The sequence below is a fragment of the Agelaius tricolor genome, unplaced genomic scaffold, assembly GCF_023055355.1.
Source record: "Agelaius tricolor isolate 1412-34295 unplaced genomic scaffold, bAgeTri1.0.p SCAF_7, whole genome shotgun sequence".
Lineage (NCBI taxonomy): Eukaryota > Metazoa > Chordata > Aves > Passeriformes > Icteridae > Agelaius > Agelaius tricolor.
The window spans coordinates 11,171,037-11,192,060 of NW_027269267.1; the positions used below are offsets into that span (position 1 = coordinate 11,171,037).

Sequence of the window (21,024 nt, forward strand, 5' to 3'; positions counted from 1 at the left end):
TTTGTTCATAATACTATCACTGCATTAATAAAGACCCTGTAAATTCAAAATATTTCCTGTAACCACCATGAACCCCATGGTTTCAAGCTGACTTGAAAAGGAAAGATTTAAACAGGATATAATTCAAAAAGTTTCACCGTGTTAATTCAGTTTTCATAAATAATTTGGAATAAATAATAAACTACCTGAATAATAAGAACTGTAAACCATATCAAAACCATGATATTCTATAAATTGCTGAAACTGATCATAGGTTCACTAGATGCTGATATTAATCTCATTGATGGACTGACAGTTTTAATGAATAAGAATTATTTGGACTGCAAAAGGTCAACTTAATTAAAAACAGACAAGAAAACAAACTAAATCTCAAAACAATTTGAGGAACTCGTACTGCTCTTCAGTAAAAAGGAGTTGATTTTCAGTTTTAAAAGGTCAAATGCTGATCCCAGGCAAAGCACAGACTTAAAATTGACTTTGAATCTCCTTTCTTTGGTACTGAAGATCAAGAGGTTATGCTTGAGTTATGTTTGCGTAGGATGTTATCTTCAACTTGCCTTTATCTAAGAGTTTCAAAGCTGTAGAAGTTTGAATTCAGTGTTTAAAGTTTCTGTATCTTGCAGTCTAATCCATCCTGCTATGAATTAGATGAGAATGTAATTTTAGCACATCTAGTCATTTTATCTTACTAAAAACTTTGAAACACACCAGGCAGTTGAATAAAGTGGAGCTTGATTGAAAGTCTGATACACTGGTAGTTAGCAAATTGGGAATTTAATTGATTTTTTTTGTTAACATTTTGCTACAAAAGACATGTTTTTGGAAAAGTTGGAGTTTGTACTCTAGTACAGCATGAATCTGAAATGGAGACTTCGGAGACCACGGGAAGCCACAAAGGCCCTTTGAATAGATGCTACTAAGCCCAGACAAAAGAGGGGAAATACAAAGTGTCTGTGTCTCCCTCTTCATACTCCAGCAATCATTTTGAATACTGAATCTTCTAAACTGCACCAACAGAAGCTTGCTCTGCCTTTTCATCCCCTGAGAGATCAGGCCACAGCACACTGTGTCTGCTCTGAGATGTGCCCCTGGGACATCTGAGTTTTGGGTGATTTAGGGATGTGGTGATTTGCCATCAGGGCCACAGTGTGCAGCAAACCCCAGGGCTGTGCCTGCAGCTTGGTGCTGCTCTTTCTGGAACACGTGACCCAGGCAGGGATAGCCAAGGGAAGGTGGCTCTGAAAAGACTTGTAACAGTAATGCTGGTTGGTCTTTTTATTTTTCACTTTTGCGAAAACTTTCTTGTGTAATTTTTGAAAACAGATGCCCAGGAAATAGATTCCTTCAATGTTTCAGAAGTAATCAGTTTGGGGTTTTTTATTCATCACGATCTGACATTTGTTAAAATTGGATTCAGTTGAATGGAAGAGAATTTTTCATTATTTTAGCTGCAAATACATTTACACTTTTAATGAGTTTGAACCTGCAGACTGCCTGTTCAGATCTCTACCCAAGCGAATTTGAAGTAATTATGGAAAGAATGACAGAACAAAGGCTGTTTACCAGAAGACGTCCAAGTACTTCCCTGAATACAAAAATATAAGCTTTCTATTCTGATTAAAAATTAATTGTTATGAAGTAAATATACTTTTTAATATTTTTAATAAATATCGTAGGTATTCTTTTTCTTCCATAACACACTAGCTGCAAGTGATTGTTTTCCTTTACTTGAAAACTCAGCATATTGAAGGTTGTGATTATCTTCTAGTTGCAGTTTAAAAACTGATTTAGGATGAAGAGATTTTATGACAGTTATGTCAATAAATATATTTTTTCTTTACAGCACATAATTAGCTACATATTGAATTTTTCTGAATTTTCTTTTTTTTGACTGTCCAGATTTCTTAAAATGAATCACTAGAAAAGAATACATGGCATAAATTTGTATTGTGTTTACAAACAGGTTAATTAAATGTCTTACTGTTTAGTATTTACATCTAAATACATATTCTAAAGTTTATGTGCTATTTTAATTTTACTTATTTAAAGTTCCTTACCCTAATGAAGAATATTTATCCATTCTTTCTTTAGAGAAAGAATGAAAATGAAATTTGCTTTGGTAAATATTGTCTCTACATTTTTGTTACCATTTGGTGGCCTCATATTCTTAGTAGCAGCTACTAAACACATTAATTCCTAATTTTAGAAACACAATAAATACAGAATTGACAGCTGACTGTTAAAAAGTGAAAGGCACCAAAATATTATTGGACTTACAGATGGGAACATGAATCACAAGTGCAGATCTACTGCAGTACAGTCCTACTCCTATGATTGTATATTTTATTTCTCTAGCTGACACCTCCCAAATAAATCTGACATCACTCGTGTGCAGTTACAAACTCTAAACACCTGATGTGTTTCAATAACTATTTATGGGTTGCTATGGCATTGCTATCACATTGTTGACTATAGAGAAAATACTGCAATATATATTTCACGTGGTTTCTTGACACTGCACATGGAAATAAAATCTTACTGATATAGGCCATGAATGTTTATGTATTAGTTAACAAATATAACTAAGGATTAATGATAGTTTGAAAAAAAAAAATTCATGTTATTTTGTGGACTAACATAAGAATTTTTTATTGATTCAGTTCAATAATGGTAGGAAAACTAATCCCTAATCTATCAATTATCATGTATACAAAATGCAATTAGGAAAAATAATTAATTTACTACTTAGTATTAAAAACTGAATATTGATACATTTGCTTCCAAAAGTATAATGCATGTAAGACTCCCATAAAAAGATGTGCATTCAGAGCAGTTGATAAAGGGACCCTATGAATTTAGAAATACAAACAGAAATCTATTTGTTACTATGAAAAATACAAAGTGATGTTCCTATGAATAGCACTTGTGTAGAAGAGAAAAAGTTGCATATGAAATTCCGTGCTTCTCTTCTATAGTTTGAGAATCTTCCATCAATCAAAATGGGTTATATTTCAGGGTTAATAAAATAAACTTTTTGTCAACAGAGAAGGAGCTTAAAAGTTTTTTTGGAAACTTAGGTTGGTTTTTAAGGGTACAGCAGTTGAATATAGCAGCTTGAAGACCTGTGCTGGAGATGGATCTGCTTGGCTCCATAGGGCCAGGTGCTGGAATTATATCTTATTCCTCAGCCACCTGCTTCACCAGCAAGTCATATCCCAACTCCTTTCTCTTGCTCTGTCCATGTCTGAGTTGACTGGTGGCTCATGTTCCTTACTCCAGCTTGTTTAGCCTTGGATTTGAAAGCCCATACTCCCTAAGTAAACTAAATGTTAATTTTTCATTGCCACAATGAATTTAAACACCTAGAAATTACATGTGTGTGTTGTTCCAAAGGTACTTATGGTGATAGAACTCAGTTTGTTCAAAAGGTGTAATCAGTCATTGAGTTAAAACTTTTAATTTGATTAACCGGTTCAGCTAACACAGAGCACTTTGTTTTAGCATCTTGCATAATATGACACTTGCCTTGCAGGGTGTTATTTATAATAGAAGTGACATTCTAGCAGGTCAAGAAGAGATGGTGAAGTAAATTATAAGGTGCACCTGCACATCCTGTTAATTGCAATGAACCTTTAAATTCCTTTACTGCATCTTGTTCCTGATTAGAATAAAGTAGATCTATGGAATTTTATTTTTTTTTCTGAACTCTGAAACCCTTTTTTTGTAAGCACACACACAGAATGACCCACACACACATATCTTAATTATGTTTATATATAAAATAGATAATAGATAACATATAGATAATATATAATAGATGGCAATAGATTTTATATATATATATATATATATATATATATATATATATATATATATAAATATATATATATATATATATACATACATAAAACGTCTCTGAAAGTATTCCTGGAAAGTCTTAGGTTAAAAAGCATTCTTATCCTACTGATCAGTATTTAAATTAGTCATCAAAGTAAAAAATTCTTTCCTTCATGACTAGGAAAACTTTTAATGTTTTAAGACTTGCAGCTCAATTCATAAGGGTGATAAAGCTGACAGTATACTTAAGATGAAAATGGAATCTTGCCAATTGCTATCTCTTCTAGGAGACAAGAAATCTTTTCGATTTCTCATTTAAAATACTATGCAGCTCAATAAATTTGCTCTCGGGTGTATTGAGTTGAATGCTATGCCTTTTCTGTGCCAGAATTAACGTATTTAAACTTGGATCTTTCTCAGGTTTATCCTCAGGGTACCATCACATAATACCTCCACTGAGCTATGCACTTCACAAATGAGTAGAAGTGAGAGGAAACCAGAAAAATGAAAGCTGTTGCTGAGAGCTTGGGTTCTGGAGTACCTGGTCAGGTTGAGAGACAGAGGTTTTATTATGTGGTTTATGGTATAACACTCGAAGTCTGATTCCCAGATTTGCATAACTGGAGCAGGGAGGGATACTTCCTCAGAAAGATTTGAAGTTGTTCTTCTGCTTTCAGGACTACAGGAAGTTAGTTTTTCTCCATTTTTATAGTTCCAGTGCTATGGATTAGATGGTTGCAGTGCTATAGATTAACATCTGATGGATTTTCAAAGAAACAAATGCTTTGATTAGTTGATTTTAGATGACCTATTTTGGCTTGAGAAGAGCACATGACCTCTCAAGTCATGAACATGAACACTTGTCAGTAAAGTACAGTGCAATAGGTGTGATGCTGTGAAGTTGGTTCTTTTTTGCATGACCTGTGCAACCTAATGGTAATTGTCCATATCGGAAAGGTCCAGAATTTCTGTCTGTATAACAGTACTCCATAAGACTTGTAATCCAGAGTTGTAATAAATAGATATATTAGTACAATAAATATTCCTATATCTAGGAGCATCAGCATTTTTTGTTGATATCAGTCACATTTCCGGAAATCCTGGGCAAATGGCAGTTCATGAAAATATTCATGTATGATTCCATTAGAAAATCTAAGATAAAACCAAGAAAGTAGGGCTGTTAATTCTTTTGCTCCTTATGGTGTTCATTTTCTGATGTATTTGTATAAATGTGTATATGTGTGTGTATATGCATATAATATATATACTTATATATATATAATTTATATATAAGTGTAAATAGTTTTGGAGAATTTTATTGTTTTCACAGTAAATATAATCTCTTACTTTTCCCTCTAAAGAACAATTTGCAACCATTAGCTTATATTTGCTTAATCTGTAGACAGATACTCCAGAGTAACTTGTTTCTGAGCTTAAAAAAAAACCCAACAAAACAACAAAATAGTGTTGGGCTTATAGATCTAGTAAATATTAAGATATACTGTTTTAAGAACAAAAACAAATAAATCTGCTGATTTAGAATCCATTCTAGATCTAAACCAGGAGCTTGATCTAGAATTATATTGAGATCCTGTTCAGAGCAGCACAAATTTTACAAATATTTCAGTTTATATATAAATTACAACCAGCATTTTCGTACTCTAAGTGTAGTTACGAATATTGACTTTTATATGTTGAAAATAAACTTTGGTAAAGGAAGCTGAGGGGAGATTTTATCACTCTCTACAAGTCCCTGAAATGAGGTTGTAGTGAGGTGAGGGCTGGTCCCTTCCCCCCAGAGACAAAGGATAGGACAACAGAGGATGATCAAATTGGGCCAAGGGAGGGTTAGGTCAGATATTGTTACAACCCACTCCTGAAGGCAGAGGAACTGAGGTTCTTGTTATTAATAGATCACTTTGGGCAGATTAAAGTGAAACAACAACACTCGATGACCAATTATCTATGTACGCATGGCAAGCTTATTTTAGAACAATTTGATTGCAGTGGGAAAGAGGTTTGTAGCCATTTTGGTTATTATCTATATAAATGAAGCAATATAGAGGTGTAAAGATATCACTTAAGAAAATGTATAAGAAAAAGAAAGAAAAAGAAAGTATAAGAGTGAAGAGGAAAGAAAGAAATGCCCATCAGTGGATCAGGCAATTAGATTTGATTGTTGCAATTTTGGTGCCCATTGGTCAAAGTGATGATCTCAGTCTTGAGCCATTGGGGGTGAGGGAAGCCTGCACAACATAAAGTTCAATATTTTCAGGTGGGAATGTCCAGGTACCTCCCCTGGGAAGGGGGCAGTTAAACACTCTCTGATGCAACACTGTGTGTCATGCACAGTCCTCTGGTGGAAGGCTCCAGAAATGAATCTGCGAGTAGTTTGGGTTTTTTTGATTCTTTATGGCACCTTCTAAAACAGGACAGCTGCTTGTCATACCAGTATAGTTGGGCCAGTTATGCCCCATCAGAAGGAATGAATATCTTCAGGCCTTTGTGTGAGTGTGAATGTCATGATACTACATGAACAAGTTGTGTATCGGAGGAAATTGGCATAATAAAAATATCCCACCTTGCAGGATCTACTCTTCATTGTTTAATTTTGATAAGTATTTAATCTTTCATCTTTCCATACAGGTAATTCTCAGTGTGTGAATAATTTTGGTGGTTGAATTACAAGTATTTTTATACAAATCATAATTTTTCTCCTTTAGAAGGGCCCACTCAAAATGTTAATCCCAAGCATTCACATTCTACCAATGCTCTTGCCTGCTGCTCTTGAAATTTTTTTTGCCTGCATCTCTTGATAACTTCAGAAGCTTTTGCACAAAAGTTCACATCTCAGTATATTTATAGAGTCATAGTGAAAATGAGCAGATGAGTTGGAGATGGAGATGAAGAGTAGATATCTAAAGTTAGGTGTTGTGAGTCCCATCTTATTCCTACTTATCGACTGTGAACCTTACCTACTTTTTGTGAATCTTAACACCAAAGTGAGTGGCACACTTACTGAAATATCTTGTTTAATATGTCCAAATGGGTCTGTGTCAGGTTTAACAGGTTCAGTTTGGTAACACTCCATGCTAGAATTTTTAGTTGTTGACACTGGGCTTCCCTGCCATTACTTCAAACAAAATTTTAGTCTGAATAATTAGCTCCTTTCTTTCTGGTGTGCTTGTTTGCTACCTGCCATATGTAATTTGGAAGCTGAATTTAGTGGTGTTGCAAATTATGCCTTGATCTTTTCTTTTAAAATACATTTAATGCCATGTTAAAAGGGCATTGGTGTTTGTCTGATATTTTTGATATGAAGAAATTTGTGGCCCACTTATAAAAATAATTAGTATAAATTCTAAGAATTAGTTATCTGTCATCCTTCAGTATGGATAAGCACTTCAATATAAAAATAAATTTATAAAAACATTAATTTCACATTTTTATTGCAGGATAGAAGAAGAAAAGAATATTTTATCAGAATTTCAAGAGGATTTGAACAAGTTGATTTTATGGTTAGAGGAAACAGAGAACGTTATTTGTACTCCCCTTGAACGAGGGAATGAAGACCAGTTGAGAGACTGCCTGAGCAAAGTAAAGGTATTGTAAGCTCCATTCCTAATATTTTCTTACTTTATCAATTCTACACTGAAGGAAATTAAGAGCTATTTTCCAAAATGGTTTCTGACATCAAACACAGCATCCATATAACTTTTTAGACAAATCAAAGCTGTGACTTTAAAAACCCAGGTACAAATATGTAGTGATCATACTAAAACCAGAAGACTAGTGGAAAATCTACTGAAAGAAAAATATCCCAAAACTAGGAAATTACTTGTTATCTTTTTCATCCTCATTTCTTAACTCAGAATATGACTGGTTTATATGTATAACATTTCTCTATTGGTGTCTTGTTAACATTTTATAGCTTCTCACTTATTAAATGGTATTCAGTATTTCACAAGAGGATCCAGAACTGCATGCATAATTATAAATGTCAACTCATTAAAATATCACTGCAACATTTTCTAGACTAAACATCTAGGTGACTTATTTTTTAGAATACTTAAAAAAACCTCATCAGAATATTAAATATTTGTTTTTAATGGCTGGAATATTTTCACGGATATGTTACAGTTTGATAATGCTGATAAAAATATTCAACAGAAGTTTTCTGTTTAGTCTTTTGAAATGTGTTCAGTAGAATAACTATTTTTAATTACTTATAAAATAATAAATTAAACTGTAATTGGAAAATGCATATTACTTATAGAATATATGCCTAAAGGTTTTTCTATCTTCCCTTGAGGTTAAGGACCTAGTTATCTTTTTTGTAAATCCAAGTTTAACAAATTCAACTAGTGATGAATAGAGCATTAAAGAATCTGAAGAAAACTTTTCAGTTTGTTCTATCCTTCTCACAACAAAGTTAACAAAAACCAATCTAAAGGATTATTTAGTAAAAATCTACCTTCAAGTTTCTTTTTAATTAAACATAGGATAAATATAGTTTCATGAAATGGAGACTCAACCATGTGGTGAGTTTGTCCTTCTGTTTAGTAGAAGATGCCATTGAGTTGGTAAGGGAATTTGTAAGTCTCTGTTGTTGAGGATACCAGATTCAAGGCAAATAAATTCTTTTAAAGGGTGTTAGATGCATCTTACAATTTGCAGAAATTATTAAGGCTTTAAAAACTAAATAGATTGTTCAGAACCAGGAAGGGTCCACTCTTCACATACACAAATATGTTTCCTATATAATGTTCCTAAGGGATATATAGTACAAATATAAGGTGTTAGCATCTCTTATTTGTATCTTGTTTTTACAGTCCACCTTCTTTTGGTGCTGCACAAAAGGCAATACATCCTAATGGAGGAAATAATAATGCATTACCTTGCAGCATGGCTCATTTCATACCTATCTGCCTTTGTTAATAATCAAGAACAAACAAGGAAAAACCCCAGAACAATAAAACCCTTGAAGTGTGATTAACCTTACTTGATAAATTAAGTTACTTTGACAATATAAGTTTTCAGTAATGATGTATGTGTTTGAGAACTGGTACATTTTGATCATTTTGATGCTGCCTAGCTTTTCCTTTTGGCTTTCTTTTTTTTTTTTTTATTATTTTCTCTTTTTTAGTGAACATATATGAACATTCTTAATTAAGACATTAAACTGGAGTGGAGAGCTTTTCACCACATGCCATCTGGGTGGCTGTTCACAACCTGGAACATACTAAAACATTTCTCCAAAGTGCTTGCTCCATACCATATTACAAGATTTTTAAAATTGATATACATGAAGTATTGAGTATCCAGGTCTGGCATTTATAATGTAATAGTGATTAATATCCTAACAAACCCTGTATTATGTCACATAGAACTCTCTTTAGACTTGATTGACTAATACAGTCTCTTTTGGGTTGGTTTTTTTTTTTCAGCCTTCTACATTCAGAAAGCAACAGTTATTTTGTCTTGAATTGAGTTTATTCCTTTGGCTGATACACAAATCAATAAGGGTCAAGAAAAGAGAGCTGAAAATCCTACCACAGCTCATCTTAACTGCTGTATTTGTCTGTTCCAGTTAAGAGTTGGAGAGCTGCCGCCCCACAAGGGAATACTGAAACGATTAAATGAAACTGGAGGAATAGCACTTGGAAGTGCATCACTGAACCCAGACAAAAAACATAAGCTTGAGAGCACACTCAAGGAGGCTAACCATCGTTTGTTAAAGGTTAGACATATTACTGATATAACTGTGATATAAAATTTTAATCTGCAGCAAATATTTGCATTATATATTTTCTGGTATGTATAATTTTTCACTGTATGAAGAGATGTTTGTGTGCATAATGAACCTGAGGAAGAAAAATGGATACAATACACTGCTGTGAGAAACAGTGATAGCAAACCAAGACCATTAGTGACTAGAGTGATGATGTTGCACTCAAACATAGTCACTAAATTACAGTTCTTCTACTTAAGGGTGGAATGCATAGCATCATTTTTGTAGCCTGCTTCTTTTGGTGAAACAGCAAATATTCCAGGCTTTGTGACTCAGGTGTGTGAGAGGCAAATGTTTGATTTTCTTTATGGAAACGCTTCCCAAATCTCTTCTGTTCCCAATCCCAAGTTGAACACTGCAACCACTGTTTCACCTTCCACCACATTTCTCCCAGCCTTAAACATTCACTTCAGTTTTTTGTATAATAAAGTAACAAATATTTTGCTTTCTGGGATCTCCATACTGATAGAAAGAAGTAAGGGAGGACTTTGTTCTGTTTTATTGTGGAAATAGCATATTTTTGTGTTGAAAAATGGTGAAAATGAGTAGAAAATCTGGTAAAGAGAGGCAGATAATTTGAGTGTTGTCATGTTAGAAATGATAGAAAGCATTGTCCAGAGAAGTACTGCCCAAGGTATGGATTACCCTGCTTGGAAACAATCAAGGTAGAATCAGTTGAAGGATTTCTGTTGAGACTGACTGCGAAGTCTGTCAGGGGCATTAATCTGTGGTATCTGTTTGTTAAAGTTACCAGGATGCTGGGGCAAAAAGGAATAATTCATTGTGTTTCATTCTGTAGGGCGGGAGGGGAAAGTGAGAAAATAATCTTCTGAGTACCTTACTGAAAAGAGTTTCTGGTCAAGAATACATCCCGGGTATTCTGTTACCATTTCCATGAATACAGTTGAATTTCAAGCACAGATCTGAGAAATAAAAAGGAACTTGATGTGGTACTCCTACTAGTTTCTTCCTAACAGGAGCAGTCTGGCAAAGTTCAGAATATTAGCTAATGACTCAGGCAAAAGTGGATAATAAATATTGATCACATCCACAATCTTCAGATTGGACACATAAATCATTATTTCAATGGTTGGACAGAAGTATCTTTTTCTCTATAAATGGGCTTCTGAAATCAATTTGTATAGAAGAATTCAGAACACTTCAAGATCAAAACAATGTTATCAACTGGCTGAAGGAAGCACGTACATAGCTGAATTCAGGGACCATGTTAATACCTAAGCTGTGATTCTAAAAAGACAGCATTAGTTTTCAGGAGAAACTAATTAACTTTTTGTCAGATCACATATATATATTTTAAGAAAATCTGCAATTTGTCACCAAATGTAGCATTTTACTGATTAGTCATTTACCTAAAAACTTGGAATTTTCATTTTCTGCTGGCTGATGCAAAATGTTTCTGGTCTCCCGTCACAGTCAGAGCAACCATGAATGTTGTTGAAAGCCCTTAGGTTTGGGTGGAATATGTGAGACAAAAATTACTCTTTAGTGAATCATTACAATTTACTGAATTTTTAAAATTTTATGTCTCCTAGATCTAATGTGTCTGGCAAGATAATTATTCTTGGAATTTCTTACTTGAAAAATTTCATTTACTACTAAAAGAGCATAAACCCAGGAAAGAAATCTTCCATTGGAGATTACTTACCACATAATGTATAAAACTGAGTTCTCATTGTCCCTTGGTCTCTGAATGTAAAGAATCTGCAAAATGCAGTGGTATGGTTTTCTTGTGGGTTTTTTGTCCATTTTTTTTAAAGAACAGAAATTGAATTTGAAAATTACAATACCAATCGAATTTGAAAATTACAATACCAATCAAATTTGAAAATTACAATACCACATCCATACATCTTCTCTGAAGGTGCTCTCTTTCTCAGGTTTTCTGTTTTCTCTGTGATCTTGGCAGATATAGAAAACAAAGCAAAACAAAACAAAACATTAGACACTTATTTTGGGGTTCAGTAAGATTCTCCCAAGGATACTGAAGGGAAAAAGAATTACGTTTTCATTTTCATATTTTTTGCTGTTACTCATGATTTGTTTAGGAAACCTCAATTATTTGTTTCACTTTCTGCCTTGAAAATCTAGGATCTGAATTAAAACTAGAAGTCACGGAAAGAAACTCTGCGAGCCTAACAGTGGAACTTAATGTTCTATTTGTTCAGCTGTAGATATGGATATGCAAGTGCTGGAAAAACCCCACAGATATTTACTCTGAGCCAAAGCTCACAGGATGGGCACTTCTATATCAGGCAAACTTCTTAGGTCACCTGAGGAGGATTCTGTAGTCAGTGGTTTTGATGAGGATATATTTTTTGTGTTCCTCAAAGCACAGTAGACAAACATCATCACACAGAGATTTCTCTGGGGCTTTTCTGTCTGTCCACCCCCTCTAAAGAGTGTATCCTATACTTTAATCCTTTGTTTCAAATTGTAAGTTTTGTTTTCTGGCATCTCTGCTAGAAATGAACATGTAACAATCTACTGTTTATTTTACAGGATGATACTTTTTTCAATATATGAAACATACATGACAGATAAATAATGTTAGATAGGTCCTTATAAGGTGTACACTAGAGTAATTCTGCTTACTTCAGAGAAGCTGGGAAAATTTACACTAGGTGAGGATGTGGCCAAATATCTCCTAAAGTTATCACAAATTTTTGTTTTGCCTTGATCTGCCAAGCAGGGGAATAGGGGACAACACCTGTGAGTCTTAACCTTCAAGGTGACGTATTTGAAATAAGTCATGTTCAAACCTTCTTTACAGTCAGAGAAACTGTTGCCCTACAGCAATAGAAATAACCTAGAAAAGAAATTTAGTATGAAGGGAATTGCAGTCACATAAAAGTATCTTTTTAGCTTTTACTTCAGAATTTTCTTTGCTTTTGGGTGTTTATATCACGTGCTGATGACCTTGAGAGTAGATATGCAGAGAGTTTTTCTTCCTTTGGATAATAATGATTTTAATGCCACATTTCTTTACAGAACTTTATTAAATAGTGATTCTAATGGGCTGTTACCTAATGCAGTATAGTTTAGGCAGAGAATGAAGATTAAAGCCCACATTCGAAAGGCATGACTTTTAAATTCTATCCTGGTTTTACTTATTGTACCCTCTCCAAAGCCAGTATTTCTTGTAAAAATGAAAATAGCACTATCTTCGTGAAGTCTTAATATTATGAAAAATGAAGTGGTTTATGACCATTTTTATGCTTTCACATCAAGAATTTTTCATTTATTTTCAAAGCTTAAAGTATCTTCTGCTGTGATAGCCAAGTAAGGTAACCACCTAGTGCTTCAAAGCACACAAAAGGGTACTCGGCACTGGAGTTTGTGATGAATTCAGTTCTTGTCATATACCACCTGCCATGGCATGTAACAGATCTGTAATGGGTTTCTTACCTTTTACTGTGCAGTAAATGGATTGATAGATTAGGTCTGAGACCAGTGAACCATGGAATCAGAGGTTTGCTGGAAGGAGTTTATTACTCTTTAATATTATTCTTGGTCTGTTGTCAGCCAAGAGCAATGAGCTAAATTATCTGAAAGTAAGCTGGATGCCAAAATCAGCATTCTCCTCATTTATCCACCTTAGTCTTCACAACATCTACTGTATGTATTATGAAGGTTATTATAAGTGCCTGATGGAGACATTTTGTTTTGCTGCCTTTTAATTTGTCTACTAGTATTAGTTCTAATTACTAGACACTGAAGAGACTATTTCACTGTTTATTGCCACAGCAAATCAATTTGTTGTGCTATGTGGACAAGATAAAAATTAGAGTGGAGTGACATGGCTATAATTTGTGAACATTTTCTGTACCACCAGAACAGGCGTAGGTTGTCTTAGCTTGGTTGATCAAGTGTAGAGAAAAACAGATGGGCCCAAAAGTGCAGAAACACAAAGTCGTAACAAGGTTATAGTTCATGTGTTATAACTTGCCTTGAGTAGAAATTATTCATAGATTACCTGCAATGACATAAAATTTCCAGTGTGTCAATGCAACTTAATTCAAACTCACAGCTGGAACTACTGCAATTGTTACTGTTGATATTTGTGGTATGGAGGGGAAAATTTGTTGGAAAATGAATGCAGTTTGATTTCTGTTCTTTCAATTTGAAATAAGAATAGTATAACTGCCATTTTAGGGATCAGAAAGTTGACATTTTCCTGAATTTACTTTCATTTAATGAGTGACCTGATTCCATTAAATATAATAAAGTCTTTTGTTATGCTGAATTTCCTCTGACAGCTTGTCATAGATGGCTAATTAAGTGTAGTCCACATTCATGTTATTATCAGCCATTTTCAAAACTGGCCTCATGTGTAGCAAAAAGAAATTTGATGTAAATGTTCTTTGGACAAACATGGGAGTGTCACAAGCCCTATAGAAACAAGTATATACATTCTTAATTAGTTTTTTTTTTAATTTGTATATTGCTAGCAGCCAGTATTAACTAAAATTTTAAAAGCTAAGCAAAGAAAATATGAAATACAGTCAAGTCATGCAGGGGTAAAAAGTCTGTATTAGCCATTGAAGCCATAAAAGCTTCAATGTGATTGAATACATGTATGTGTGTATATACACAATATATATCAAATTATCTTGCCAACCATCTTAAAATTCCTTATTATTCTTGTTTGCCATACAAATCCATAATATATTAATCATTTATTTAAGAAGTTATGCCAAGACTTTGAATGTAAGAAGTACTAATTTTCAATACATCTGTGCTGACACATTAGTTACATTGAGTCAATATTGATGCCAAATTACTAGATATCAAATAAGTAACTTCGGGCAATCATTACACATTTTTTTACAACAAAGTTCTGTGTATCTGAGGGAGATTTCACTTGTAATGAGCAATGCTCAGATACTACTGCACACCAATCAATTGCTTTCTAAAACTTCAGTTCCAAGACAGACACTGCCTTTGTGTGTCAAGTTTTTCATCCATCTCTATTAAGAAAGATCATAGAGGCTTAAAATCAATGTTTTACTCTTTGCTGTTTATAAGATAAAGATTATACTTTAATTAAATAGACCTGTCTGTATAGTAACATGCCTATGTAATTAAAATTCCCACGAATGCAATAGTCTATTTAAAATAAAATTTTCCTCAGCCCTGGAGGAATGAGATGCTGGAAAGCAGCACTGTGGGAATGGACCTGGAGTTCCTGGCTGATGGAAAGTTGGATGTGAGCCAGCAGTGCCCCAGCAGCCAGGAGAGCCAAGCGTGTCCTGGGGGCATCAGGGACAGCATGGCCAGCCAGGCAAGGAGGGGATTGTCCTGCTCTGCACTGCACCTTGAGTGCTGGGGGCAGTTTTGGGTGCCACAAAACAAAAAAGACATTAAGCTGCTAGAGAGTGTCCAAAGGAGAGCAACAAAGATGGGGAAGGGCCTGTGAGGAGCAGCTGAGGGCTCTTGTTCTGTTCAGCCTGGAGGAGACTGAGGGGAGACCTCACTGCAGTTTCAGCTTCCTCATGAATCCTGATAGTGTCTGTTGATCCTTTTCTTCTGGTCTTCTCAGTGGTGAGGGTCCCACAAAACATAGAGTTCAATGGATTAATATATGTTCAGGCCAGGTGGGAATGCTCCTCAGGTACCTCCCCCAGGGGAGAAGTTTGACACAATGTCTTGCAACAGACTCTGGGTCTGTTGCATCACTTTACCTTGTGTGCAGTCCTCTGGTGTAAGGCCTTAGAAATTAATATGGGGGACACTTTGTGGGTCTTTGATGGTTTATGACACCTTCTCAGCTGCCTCTCACATGAATGTCCCATGTATGTGGCCTTCTTGGAGTCCATCTTCTCTTACAACTGAGCCAGTTTGTGTGAGACAAGGTGGAGTCTTGTCACACACCCAAAAACTCTTGTTTTCCTACCCCAAACCGATCCACAGTTGGTTCTCAGCACAGCTTCTCTGAGTTTGGCTTTCTCTGTGGATATATTCTTCTCCCCCCAGCCTTGTTTACTCCTCCCTAGACCTGAGATAATTGGACAATAGTATCACCTTTATCTTACCTCAATCTCCCATCAGGTGGCTTAGCTCACATTCCAGTTCCCATCAGGAAGCACATTCACATGGAGAGTGGGTTTTGGTGGTCACAGTTTCTTTATACAATTTTGCCATAATGGGCAAAATCCTAAATTTAAGTCTTTAACCACTGCAGTCCCTCCCAGAACTGTGTGTAGCCTGAGGGATGGATATAGTACTTTCTGCTGTAAACCAAGGAAAGGACCTTTAGGGCATATTACACTTATTTTAAAATAATTTTCCTGTCAGAATATCCTTCATTAAGAATTACTGAAAGAGCTAGATTCTAAAGCCTTTGTGGCTGCTTTTGGATTTCAGGAACTGAGTAAGAAAAAAAGATAAAGAAAAGATATTCCTGGACTAGATTATTTAGCAGAGATTTAAGGTGGAGGGACTTGTGCTCAAAAATGTCCTTGACAAAGGAGAATTGCTGAGAGTGGAGAGCAGAATGAATGACAATTAGTTACAAGTATTACATATAAAAATAAAGATATTCAGAAGACTGTGATATATGTGATCATATTACCATAGAAGAAAAACAAAGCAAGTCTTTGGGGTGGGGGAATATGTATGGCTGCTTCTTAAAAATCTAGACAGCCAGATGAAGCAGAAAATTGTTTAGGGCATTGTTTTTTGGACTGCTTTAGTTTTCTGTATTCATGGAAAAAAAAAGATTTTTTTAATAGAAATGAAAGTTGAGAATATTACAAATATTCCATTGAGAAGTTTTTGAAAAAACAAGACCAAATAAACACCTGCCAAGGTCAGGTCCTGGGAGCCTGGCAAGGCAACATGAAATGGTAGATAAAAAGCAAACAAAACTCTTCTATATTTAGCAAATAAAATCTTCTATACATATTTTTAGTAGCCTGCTTTAATCTTCCCCTAATAATAAAATCTTTACTCCAACTTTGTCAGAGACACTATGGCTGATAAATATTCATAAGTTTAAAGGAATTATATGGATTTTGTTTTAAAGTCAATATTGAGTTTGCTAATGCTAATGGCTCAGTTAATTAACTAAATGGCATCCTAAACTGAACTTATATGAAACTCTTTTGCACACTGATTGTTTTTCATGAAGAAATAATGCATATAAATCAACTTTTCCTTCTTCCATTTTAAATCATTCTTTAGTACATGCTCTAGGGATGGTGATTTTTAGCAGATCAAACTTTCTGAACAGTGGCTGTAAGAATTTCTGTTTCATGTAATCATCTTACAAGTGCTATGGAAGTGTCAGTTATGATTTATCAATAAATCTGAATTGAAGTTTGCATTTAATAGTTGTTATGACTTCAGTTATTTCTCTATTATCCAAGTGCTCCCTTGGATGATATCAAACCTGCTTTCCATCCAGTTATGCTCTGGGCTGATTGCAGTGTAGTCAGTCACTGTCACTTCTTTTCCTAATATTTGCATTTTTTTCAGAAATGGAATGGTTAAGAGGAAGCTGCTGCTCGATTTGCATTTAGTAAGCAAAGAAATTCATACAGAAAGCTTCCTCAGTTCTTCATACAGAATACTTCATTTTTTTCTATGCAAGCAATTTTGATTTTTTAAAATCTGACACTATCAGTTATCCTATATTTGAAGCCTATTTTCATGAAGTGCTTTGTATATCTAAGTGACCCTCCCAAGAGTGCCATAAAAAATAACATTTTTGATGAAAGTCTTCACAGATATCCCACCACATACTTTTGCTCCTGTTTATTGCAGCCTATCTTGTTATCCATATCAAGATAGCTAAATTTTAATCCACTCTCAGATTCCTCAAAAGAAGATCTGTTAATAAGTGCTGTCCTCTTTGAGTTTGGTGAGGCAGATAGCAAGAAAAAGGGGTACTTTAGTATTGGAGGAAGAAACTGACATATTTTCACTGCTGTTAAAATGAGGGGATTTGGGATTTTTTTGCTCTCCACTTACCACTAAGAAAATTCTTCATATTCTTTCTTGAAAAATTACATGTTGGGGAGATGCATGTCTTCATCTGCATTCTCAGATATCTGGCTAATAACTGCATTATTTTCTCTTTAGTCATTTCAGGTAAACAGGGAAAGAGGTTGATTTTTGAGAGAGAAGTGATATTTGAAATCAGGCATCAGTCACTCGAAATATAATATGTACAAGTCATTTCAGTGGCTTTACTTACTTTTATTTATAATGATGCCTAACTAGTAATATAAGTCATCAAGTTAATTAATTTGCAATAGCATTTCTGACTTCTGCAAAACTATTCCCCAATATTTGATATTCCTTACTTACTGTCTCTACATAATTAGTTTCAACTTTTTCATTTTGAGCATTGTTTTTGAGTTAAAAGATTGAGCTGTAACTCTACAGCCATTATTTTAATTGATACTGCATAAATTGAATCTGCTTTCTGGATATTCATAACAATTAAACACAATAGGCAAACAGAATATGATTTTACATCAGGTGACGTACTTTATAAAAATTATTCTTCCCTTTATACTTGTTATCATAAGAACTGATATTCCTTTCTGTCTGCAGAGCTCTAATTCTTCCCATAGTGCATGCAGACAACTGTATGCAGACTGAAAAAATAACAATATAAAGCTCAAGTGAGAAATAACAGTGGAGAATTGGAACAAGGGAAATGATCAAGGTGATCTAAACTGCCAATATGAGCTTAGGTAAGGTTTTGCACCAAAGTAATCAGATTGGAGTAGGGATAGAATCAGCATAGTACTGTGTTGTTTAGGCTACTTGTGGGATAAAATCATGGGAGAGATCAGATTCAGATGGAACAGAAGCAAGCAATGCAAGTAATTTTAAAATTCATAAGGAGAAGAAATTAAAATACTTCAATGAAGACCTAGGTTTTGAAAGTATGCAATTATTCAAATTTCAGATATCCTTGTGTTTTAAGAGATTTTTTGTGCTGGCAGTTTTTTTGTGATTTTTTTGTGTGTGTTCTGATTAAAAGAGTAAAATTTAGAATAAGTAAAATTTAATATGTGGAAAATGGTCTGATAGTTTCAGATTAGAATAAAATTGAATATTGTGAAGACCAGTGTCAGTTGGTAAAATTAGGCTCTTCTGCTGTTTCGCCTTTTAGAGCTCAAATCTTTTCCATTATTCTGTCACTAAGCTTCCAATTAATCTTACTTAATTAGCACTTGAACTAAAGTACGAAATTTTAGATGTATCACATGCTTTGAGATTAATGTTTTGACATGTAACATTGAAATTATATTGTCCTTTGATGTTGAACTCAGATTTGTTTTCTTTGAAAGTATAATCCATACTTTTGGTGTTTCCACTTGCAAGTTTATTTCACATCTTTGGTTGCAAACCATGGGGTATTGTCAATGTTCATCTGTTGTGAAATAAGGCAAAGTTGAAAATGTTTTTTTTGTACTGAAAGGGATAACCCAGATTTTTAGAAAGATGTTCCAACTGAAGTTACTTTTATTCAATTCATTTTTTTATTTGCACCCTGTCTTCCTTGCCAGTCTGTAGCACTGCTTCATCCGGCCTGTGTCAGTCCTAGGCAGACCCTGGGGAAAGCATTTAATGTTTGCCCTCTTTTCACTCTGCTGCCAGTTTTGCCTTATGGCCACTGTTCCTATTGGTTGTCACTCTCAGAAAAGAACTTCAGCCATCATCTGATAAAACTTAGCACTCTTTCTTAAATAGGAGGGAAAGACATAAGATACCAAAGGGAATGAAAGTAAATAAACACTGGAACGTTACCCCAAGACAACAAGTGAATAAAAGGAGGATGGGCCCCAAAGCAAAAACATAAAAGAGAGTATTGAAGTGGGACACTAGCTGCCGCTCATTCCACCCTGGAGACATCCAAGAACTTCTACCAGCTCATTCAGAATGCCCAGAAACAGCAGCTGTGGGACTGTTGTAGCTCCCACCAGCATTGGAATCCCACCTCAGGGGTGCATCTCCTGGAGTTGTGAAGAGCAGGCTGGAAGGACTGTGAGTAAAACAGTAGGGAAGATTCTGGAGGGCCCCATCTCCACATGTACTCCTCTGCCACACAAAGGGCATAAATCTGAACAGCCAGTCATCATGTCCATGTCCATTACTCCGTGGAGGTTTTCCAATTTATGCTTCTGGTGAGCTGCAGAATTAGCTCAGGAAACAAGCTGTCCCCCAGGAGACAGTCTGCAACAGTACCTTGGCTTGATAGGCAGACTTGTAATTACCTTAAACTCATCAGGCTCTAATTTGATTAGCCAGCTTGACGCTTTATGCCACAGCTTACAAAAAACCCCAAACAAACCACAATGAGCTGGCAAATGAAATCCCTGATAACCAGAATCTAAGGCTCTGATTCCCACACAATGACATGTGACACATTACTTGGGTTTTACAAAGAATTGCCTTGTTAGACGCTTACCTGTAGCCCTAACTTGAGTTAGCGAAAGTTTTTTTATTTATTTGCTGTTGTTCTTTTTATCTCTGTGGTAAAATTAGATAACACTACCATATATAATTAACTGATTCAATAGATTTCTTTTTTTTATATTAAAAATATTATAATCCTATATTTGTGCTATACTTTTAGAACAGGAGACAGTTTGTAAGAAGAGGCTGCATTTATTTAAATTACAGTTTACTTCTCATCATAGGTGGGATAAATAAATATTTTGAAAGCAGTGGCTGAAGTACAGCCTGTCACCAAATCTTAATCACTCATCTTCTGCTGCTCAGGATGAACTATGCCTTAGTATATAATTGATTACTTCCCCCTTCCTCTCCTCAAAACCTCTACAAATTTTTCTCTCTCCTGTATTATACCCAAAATACTTGAATAATGTTGATTGGAAGCAGATTAATTTAAATTTCAGATCTTCAGAAGTCAGCTTGGATTTTTATCTGCCCATTACTACCTATTTGCTTTCAGTTGTATTTCTGTGGAACTTATTTACATTAATATTAAAGCTAGTAAACATTAGAGATTAACATTCAAAAGTTGTAAGAAAGATGAAACCAATTTTGTATGAAATTAGGCCAAGGTCTGCATAAATTTTGAGTTAACACATAAGGGAAATGAATGCATTTTTAATTGTTTTCTTTCTTTTCTGGGGCCATTCTGCAAAAACAGATTTTTAAATTATATATATTTTTATATATATATATATATATATATATAAAATAAATTATATTAAAACATATTTTTAAAATATATTTTAAATTATTAGGAAAATAGTAAGTAATTTGCTTCATGGATCAGTCTTTATTAAATAGGATGTTAAGAGGTGTTTATAAAGAACATTGGAGTCAATGCAATGTATGGCAAACCAGCTTCTTGAATTACAAATACCCCTTGCATACAGTCTAAAAAA

At 34.6% G+C, this 21,024-nt stretch overlaps 1 protein-coding gene across 11 annotated transcripts in view; it reads left to right on the forward strand.

Moving 5' to 3' along the window:
* The window catches only part of DMD (dystrophin), a 1,148,686-nt gene that overhangs the window by 759,540 nt on the left and 368,122 nt on the right, over positions 1-21,024 (forward strand). For all 11 annotated transcript variants that reach the window (XM_071430346.1, XM_071430344.1, XM_071430345.1 and 8 more), the window contains 2 exons: positions 7,293-7,440; positions 9,428-9,577. In XM_071430346.1, the coding sequence (XP_071286447.1) occupies positions 7,293-7,440; positions 9,428-9,577 (298 nt within the window). The remainder of the gene's footprint in view (positions 1-7,292; positions 7,441-9,427; positions 9,578-21,024) is intronic.